This window comes from Aplidium turbinatum, chromosome 9 (genome assembly GCF_918807975.1).
Source record: "Aplidium turbinatum chromosome 9, kaAplTurb1.1, whole genome shotgun sequence".
NCBI lineage: Eukaryota > Metazoa > Chordata > Ascidiacea > Aplousobranchia > Polyclinidae > Aplidium > Aplidium turbinatum.
Genome location: NC_137480.1, coordinates 20,937,258 through 20,945,995, shown reverse-complemented (window position 1 = coordinate 20,945,995; position 8,738 = coordinate 20,937,258). Strand labels below are relative to the sequence as shown.

The following is an 8,738-nucleotide window of genomic DNA, read 5'->3' as shown; positions in this document are numbered from 1 at the left end:
TTAATAAGATTCTATTTGAATAAGGACCTTCTGATGATCCTGAGTAAAGGATGAAACAGGCTGTAGAAGTTATTAGAAAACAGTAGCTGAATTTGATGTAATTTGCTCTGCTAGGCTTTTTTGCTTGGCATTGAGCACTTTTGTAGCATTAGCATTTATTGTTTTGTGAACAATACTTATTTTATATCTCAGTCGGATTGATATTCTTGTACTCACCTGAAAACTTGGCATTCTGTAGTTAACATCAAACCAATCGTTCTGTTGAAAAGGGATTTCTGAAACAAAATAGCCTTTTTCAAAACCAACTTTTTATATGTCAGTGATTAAAGATGGTAGCCTACTGCTATCTTGCATTCATCAAATGCTGGCATTTGCACAACAACCTAACCTCTTAGTGATTAAGAAGTAAAAATATTTGGCTGCAAAGGAACGATTAAATGTAGTGTTTGCTGTTATTCCTTGATACATTTGTTTACACCTTTCCAAGGTGGCTCAATCAATAACCATCAGGCTTTGAGAACAAAAATTATGCCAAGAACAAGCATCGATGGTTCAACTGTGTGGGTGTGCGGTTAAGCAACGCAATTCAAAAACATCGTTCAATTTAGCGGGATCTGGTGGAAGGAATAATCATAGCCGTACGAGCCAGGGGGGCAGGGGAGGCAGCCGCCCCCCTGTTGTTTCAAAACGTCGCGAATTCGGGCAAAATCTTGCAATTATTAGGGCAAAAATTGCTATATAAAAAGCTACAAAATTGCATGAATTAAGAAAAACTATAAATTAATATCTTTTATCTATCAAACTAAGTACAGCCTTTTATTTGCACAAGAAATGTGCCGCAAAATTTTCATTTGGCACACCCGTATTGATGTATTGTATTGCATGGTGATCAAACTGTAGTACGAAATGCATTTAACCAACTGCATTATGCCAATTTGGGCAGCCACCAAAATATGTCTCTAATACTTTTGTAAAACTGCCCAAATCAAAACGCAAAATTTGCTATATAGCTAATTTTATTAATTTTCACAAATGCATCGTGTTAATTTGGGTAACTGAAAACATGAAATTATCTGATGAAACTGATTAGTCTGTTTATGCAACTGCCCAAATTAGCGTGAGGCAGTTTCCCCAAAATGAAAAAATTCATTAATTTTTCCCATTTACATAACTGTATCGTATAGATTTGGGCAACAAAAAAATATGAAATTATCTGATTCTGGTCTATTTATAAAACTGCCCAAATTGGCATAATGCAGTTGCCACGGCATCAAAATTTACAAAGTCTTTAATTTTTTTCATAACATCCATAAATGCATCATCTTGATTTGGGCAACTACAAAATATGAATTTATATAAATCTGGTGAATACTTTTATAAAACAATTCGAGTGGAGAGGTTACAGTACTTTTTTAACCATAAACGGACATAGCTAAGCAACACCACAACATTTAACAAAAAAATGTTATATATACCTGTTAAATGTAATGTTAATGTTGTGGTGTTGCTTAGCTTTGTTTGGTTACTTTTATAAAACTACCCAAATTAAAATGATGCAGTTGCATCCCAAAAAACAAATATATATATTTAGTTTGTTTATGCAACTGTGTCATGTTAATTTCACCAACATTTAAAATGCGACTGCTGAAATATATAATTTCAAACCAATCATAATATATTAATTTATTTCAAAGCTTTCCAAACTCAAAACCTGCCATGCAAGCTGGCAAAATATTTGCTTTGCAAGATCTTGTGTGGAACATGGCAGCTCTACTTTTTTCATTAATATCTTGACTTCTGTTCTGTGGAGACAGATCCAGTTGTTTGCATTAACTTGACCTGCTTTTTCTGGTTGCAAAAAATTGTTGGCAAGCGGCATGCATGGAAAGTGTTTCTTGTGATGTTGTAGAAAGCATATTTTTATAGTTTTTAGCTCAAGCATTCAACAGTTACTGCTGCACGATGACATGCATTGGATATGTGTACCGTACTATAGTTTACTGCAGTTGTATAGCCCTTGGTTCTGATGTCAGCAGTTAGCAAGCGCCTGAAATACTGCAGAAATTTGACTATGAGAGCAACATACCTAAAACATTATATCTGGATGTGTATGCCTATCTTAATTTTGATATTACCTCATTGGCATAGATATTATACAATGGAGAATTAATTAAAGCACTTGAATGCATACTCAATGAGGTGTTTTAATACAGATAAGTTATTTTTAAGATAAGCAGAATGGATTCTAGAAAAAGATCGTACAGATATAAGGTAGAATGTACAGTGTGTAAAATAGGTTTTACTCTGATTACAAAAAAGAACACCTGAAGAGGATACACAGTGAAGATAGTAACGTTAAATTTATAAAAGTCAATGAAGATCCAAAGCAACGGCAGTTAACGTTCAGTATCGGTACAACAAGAGCTCAGAATCTTTCCGGCAGTGACACAATAGCTTTAGAGCAAATGAAGAGTCAACAATTGCCGAGGTTGCTAATGGAGCAAACAGTGATAAGGATATGGAAAATACTGAGGCCACTCATGTATCAATTGTAAAGTTGACATCTGTCAGAAATGTAGAAATAGACAACAGTAGATCATGATTTGCATGAGGAAGGATTATCTGCCGAAATTATAAAAAAAGAACCAATAGTCATGGATTTAAGCCAGGAAGCAGAAAGTAATAATTATATTGAAAATTGTGTGTCAAATGATCAGGAAGAAGTGTGTAACAATTTGAACAGTGTGTGACTAAATCGCCTCCCTACTGGTGTTGGTTGCTTCAAGTACAACATGTTTCCCTGGGGTTTGTGTGACTCACCAGTCTGCGCTTGTGGCAAACCTCAAGCAGCACAGCACATTATACATCACTGTTCAATTTTGTTACACAATGCCAAAGTGCAGAAGTATTGAGCAATGCACAAGCAAGGTGTCTTCAAAAATACCTTTCAAGGTTTTGCCACCTTTTCCCGTTCGTTAACGTGCTGGTGGGTTTATATCGATTTTTGTAGTTAGTATCTTTTTCGTCCCGGACGCGTTAATGACGAAAAATAAAATGATTGATTGATTAATTGATCTTGTTATGTTAATTTTTCACTGTTATCATGCACCGCATACATTATATTTGGGCAATTTCTATAAAAGCGTGCAGATTTGGGAAAATTTACGTTCTGTCCCCCCCAAAATGGTTTGGTCTCGTACGGCTATGGGAATAATTGACAGAAAACCATATTTCAACTAGAGATTTATAAAAACAATACTTTCCACGTAATTATGTAAGTTGGGCTAAAGATATATAATAAAATATTCAACACCAATGCAAGAAGAGTGATCAATGTGAAGTAGCCTAGGTTGGTTGGTTGGTTGGTTTTGAATCTTTATCCTCGGACTTACAAAGCCTGGACAGGTTATTCCTGGTAGTTTCGCATGCTTGTAGAGGCTCTTGACGCAGGGCCGGTTACCGGCATTGAAAGAGTGAAATTTCCGATTGTTAAAGTGTTGTTGCCGGGGAATTATTCCATCCATTAGGTACCGCTGAATAGAGAGCAGTCCTTAGAATGCGTTTCTCAAGCGCACACCCCGAGAGTCGAACCAGCCTCTCTTGACCTTGAAGCTTCTTCGGTCACGAAGTCACGCGTTAACCAACTCAGCTATCTTGGTAGAAATAAATACGCATGCAACTCAATTACTATTTAAGCATTTTTAATTGGTATAAAGTCTATGAACTGTTGCTATTGGACTACATATGTCTGTGCGTTTTTTAGCTATTATTGCTGAGGTTCTTTCTGATAAGGATTAGAAAACGGTATGTGTAGGATTATTACACAAAAGCTTACCAGAATCCTGATGGGCTTCATGAGCAATCTGATGAGAAGGAAGTGATTGTGGAAGGTGGACTGGCTTGTTAATGTGATGGATTGACGAGGTTGTCGGTGTACTGATGAGAATATAACATATTAAACGGTAATGTTAAGGAAAGTCGCTGGTTCACAGGCTCTGATGCAGATTATACCCAAAGATGACTGAATCAAGTTTCTAAAACGGTTTGTCACTTTGAAAATAAAGGCTCCACAATCCAACAATCAATAAACTACGAATCAGAAATACAATAAAAACTAATTAAATCTCTGGGATATCCCGATGCTTCACCCCAGTGCCAATTGACTTTAACTCAACTCAGGAGTTATATAGCAAAAAAAAAGCATTTAAAGTAGGCTAAGAGAACCAGTAAAGAAAGCAAATAAATTTAACCAAACTATTGTATATTCTGTAACTCTACGTACATTACAGAACTATATTTAGTTCTGTAACGCATTGTACTAGTACAGTATTCTACTCACACTTCACTGCTGGCAGCTGGTTTAGACATGGATTCAGACGAGGTTTGTGTATGCGATTGAACTGATAAACTGGTTGCAGAATCTTCAGAATCTTCATGTCAAAAAAAAACAGTTTTACTCGATTGCAATTGTCATGCTTCATGCAGTAAATTGATGAGTATTGGTACGGTTCAAGCATTCCTATTTTTCATTTGAATTTGCTTTTCGGCAAAATTTGGTTAAACTTAAGGTTGTACAAAATGTAACAAATATTGCATCTTAAAATCGCAAAAATGCTACAAACAAAATTAAGAATCAAATTTGTCAAAAAAGTCTTTAATTTGAAACAATTGCCAAACCAGCAAAGGTTGCAACAAAAAAACGTCACAACAAAATTGCTATATAGCGTCATTTAGCGGATTAAAAATATCCTTACCTTTAGAATCTGAAGCTTTCGACTGCTGCACTTTCAATTTTTGTTGCTTTCGAAACTTTGCTCTTCGATTTTTAAACCAAACCTAAAGTTGATGTAACATTAAAGAAATTAATAGTTTACAACAAAGAACACAGAAAAGTCCACCCCGTTAGCTCAGTGGTTACGCGCCCGCTCAAGATCACGCGGCGCTGGTTTGACTCTCGGGGTGTGCGCTTGACTAACGCATTTCAGGACTGCTCTCCATTCAGCAGCACCTAGTAAATGGAATAATTCCCCGGAAACAACACTTTAACAATCGAAAACTTTACACTGCCAATCTCGGTAACCGGCCCTGTGTCAAAAGCCTCTATAAGTATGCAAAACTACCAGGAATAACCTATTAAGGCTTTGTCAGTCCGAGGATAAAGATTCAAAACCAACCAACCAATATTAAGTATACTGCACAACGGTCTACCACACAATCTGCTGCACAATTCAGGTCTCAGGTTTAGCCTACCTCATAAACCATAAAGCGCTGTAATTACTTTGCAACAAACTTAAATGGCAAGTCGTGTAGCTATAGTACAATATGTTTCGACCTATCTGGTTTATTCAACATAGCGCAGTCTGTTAGATAAAAGAGAATCATGAAAAATAGATTGAGCCAAAACAATGAAACACAGTAGATTACATCTGGCATGAAGCAACCGAGAAACCGCGCAGTAAAGTGTAGCGGCGATGGAGTTTGCATCACAATAAGAACAGCAAAAAAATATCAGGTCCATGGCATGACGGTTTTCAGAACAATCGGCCTTGGAAAAAGTTTGACAGATGCTCAAAACTTTGCTCAGTAATGATCACGCTTTTCAAATCAGCAGCAGGTTTATGTCAAAGCAGTTTATCAGTTTTGGCAAAATTCTGAAAGCAATGATTTTCGTTTGCAAAGTTTTATATTTGCATATTCCCATATATTCCCGTCCAGACGGTCCAGAGGTATAAGTTTGACTCAAAGTCTAAACTGTTGCAACAATGGAGAATTCGTATTCTGTAGTTCTCGCAGATTACAATAACACTCTTTCTGTGTGAAAACAGCTTCATTAAAAATTGTTTAACAAAGTGTTTGCTTTTCCCACACAAGTATTGAAAGATGAAGTCCCATCATATCGGATTATCGTTCGTTAGTCGACAAGCTACATTCATTAGCTGCTGAAGTGTTCTTGAGACAATCGCTTTGGGAGTAGTAGAGGATCAATACAACTTTCATGTTTAGTCCACTTGCCCCTTAATCGCGCATAAGCTGGCTTACAAATACTTTGTTCTTCAGCAAGTTTTAGTTTATGCTTTAAACAAAACTTTACAATTACCAACACGTACAATGCTTTTCAGGAAAATTTATGTGAAACGTATACACAGGGGTGTCCAAACTTTTTCCTACGTGGGCCAAATTTGATAAGCGAAAATGCTCGCGGGCCACTAGCCTCAGGCAATATTGTTTTGTGGAAAGATTCATGTAGATTATTTAATGTAATTTTCATACAACAAAGCAATATGCAGGTTTAAGTATTTTGTTGTATGGGAAATGATAAGTTAGGCTGTAGGCTATACTGCATAAGTTATCTGTTTTTTCATCAAAAATTAACACATCCAGAAACTTTGTAAAAACACAACGATGTTAGTGTCAAGAGTGAAACTAACTTCTTGATTTCTATACCCAGGTCAAGTCTGATTAGAGGTTAGTGGTAGACAAGCGTAGAATATCACATAGGCGGGTGTCAAGCGGTTCTTGTTGACAACCGAAAACGTCTGCTCACACAAAACATGTGGCACCGAACAAGCTCAATATTTCTTTTGTAAACTTTTGCATTTCTGGAAATTTGTTTTTATCCAGCTGCTGATTAAAAGGCAAGAGAAAAAGATGTTGCTGTCGGCTTCGCAGAGAAGCTTAATTAGATGCGGCCGTTGAATTTGCTAACAAGAAAATAAATGAATGCTCGACTGTCGGTATCGCTTACTACTACACTCTCTAGCGATAAATAATAGTTGATTTCGCAATTATGACGCAACAATCATTCTAACGTTTCTCGCCTGGATGTGTCTGTGAGAAAATACTGTATTATTGTCTAAATCAATTTTTTTTTAAATGGAAGTTGAATTTGTACGATTTCTGTGTGTCTGTAGGCCAAAAGTAACAGATTGTATAACTACAGCCACGGGCCATACAAAAACGTATCGCGAGTTGGGGTTTGGGCACCCCTGGTATACGGTATACCGAAAGATTTCTTAAAGTATACACAAAGTAGGTAAAGTTTGTAGACAATTTTGCAACTAAGAAAAAATGCTTTGTAAGATAATTTCATTATTGTCGTTGCAACTCAGTTCACCGTAAGCAAACTAAATCTGCTGTGCTTTTAAAGTTCTTTTTTTTCGAAAACTGAATTGTTTAAATAGGAACAGGTTTTATAGTTTTTACTAAATGAAATCATGCGCACAGTACTTGACCTGCAGCCTACTAGTCTTAAATTGGATTAAAGTATTAGGTTTTTAACGTGGAGAGCAAAGCTAAATTTGTTTTTGTTTTCAAAGCACTTGGCTTAGTTCATTCACTTCCTGAAATCTGATCAAAGAGCAAAAATGTGAAGCCCTAGCCCAATCCTGTAGTGCTTTCTAGACTTGCCACTAAATCCGTTTGTAACTGTTTTGCAGTTTTATACTCAGGCAGGTATTTCCAGTTTGGCTCCTTCCCCAAGCAGTCTTGTTGGCTCACAAAACTTCGGAAATACCGTTGATTTTATCACTAACATTTTACAATAGAATACAGTAGAATAGCCTTTTGCAAATTGTTTGGAAACCCATACCTGAATCCTAGCCTCTGCAAGATTCGTGCACATGGCCAAGTTTTCTCTTGTCTCCACATCTGGGTACTGCCCTTCATTAAACGTCCTCTCCAAGGCCTCCAATTGCAAGGAAGTGAAAGCTGTTCTACTACGACGATGCTTCCTTGGGATATGCCCGTTTCTTAGAATATACTCTGTATAAATCATCAGTGCAAGTTTCTGTAAAATTCTATTGGTTTTCCAATCAAAATTATCAATTATGTAACTATATGCGCTCTGTGCGCAAAATGGGCTTTTGGGAATGGTTGAAACAGATTAAAGAGATTTAGCCTAACTGTGTAAACGTATTGTATCAAGAGGTTGCAGAATTCATTTTTTTCTGAAACTTAACCGACTTCCATCCATTTTTTTAATATATTGTCTTTTCATTCGCGAGTCCTTTCTGTGCGCAGCCAGTAAGACATTAAAATGGTTAAGTCATACAAAAACAAATTTGTTTTGGTGGACAGGTACATTTCGGGCCATGCAACAATGGATGTACTTCCACCTGCCCCTTCACACAGCCCTGCCAAATCATTGAGTGGTGCTATCTGTTTAAGCATTAATGAATCCGTTCATTTAAAATTATATGTGTTGACACTTGATATAAATTAAACTCTGTTGTGTCATATGGCACTATATGCTTCCTACAAAAAACAGAACACTTTGTTTTGACTTCACTGACCTGCCAATGATTCAGCCATGGAATGGGCGTGTACAAACGGGGTGTAAGGTCCTTGTGTGTTGTTACAATGCAAATGATGCAAAGCAGAGATTGCCTGGATACGACTTTGATAGTTCATATTTTCTCTTACACGTTTCTAAATTCTAGAAATTGAATTACACAAGTTTTACAAATGTGTTTAACCGTTTACTGTTATTGTAACAGTTTGCTCATTTCAAAAGAAGGTAAGATTGCTTTTTCAGTTCCGTGAAAATATAGGTCACAGTCTAATTGTCATTTTGTATTAACTCTACAACAAAATTATTTCCAACTGACCGACTGATGCTAAAATATCTAACAAACGGACTGACTACTTAATTACAAAACTAGTCATCCAATCTTTTATCTATTTGAAAAAAGCTTTTTACTGCGGTTACATACTTGCTTTTTTGTAATCTCTATCTCCAG

The 8,738-nt window shown here is 36.4% G+C and overlaps 1 protein-coding gene across 1 annotated transcript; it reads right to left on the bottom strand.

Annotated features, from left to right (window-relative positions):
- Positions 1 to 8,409, bottom strand: LOC145776775 (uncharacterized). Its single transcript, XM_082588002.1, has 7 exons — positions 8,292 to 8,409; positions 7,589 to 7,761; positions 4,755 to 4,836; positions 4,340 to 4,430; positions 3,836 to 3,936; positions 217 to 275; positions 1 to 60 (listed from the first exon to the last, which is right to left on the bottom strand). The coding sequence occupies exons 1-7, from the start codon at positions 8,407 to 8,409 to the stop codon at positions 1 to 3; spliced, it is 684 nt and encodes a 227-aa protein (XP_082444128.1).
- Between the last annotated feature and the right edge of the window lie 329 nt (positions 8,410 to 8,738).

What these genes read in the sequence shown, in the direction of transcription:
- LOC145776775 (XM_082588002.1), bottom strand. Translation starts at nt 8,409, where the DNA reads ATGAACTATCAAAGTCGTATCCAGGCAATCTCTGCTTTGCATCATTTG. An exon ending in TTGCAGAGGCTAGGATTCAG is followed by an intron (nt 4,837 to 7,588) that starts GTATGGGTTTCC and finishes CATCAACTTTAG; the next exon opens with GTTTGGTTTAAAAATCGAAG. An exon ending in CCAGCTGCCAGCAGTGAAGT is followed by an intron (nt 3,937 to 4,339) that starts GTGAGTAGAATA and finishes TATTCTCATCAG; the next exon opens with TACACCGACAACCTCGTCAA.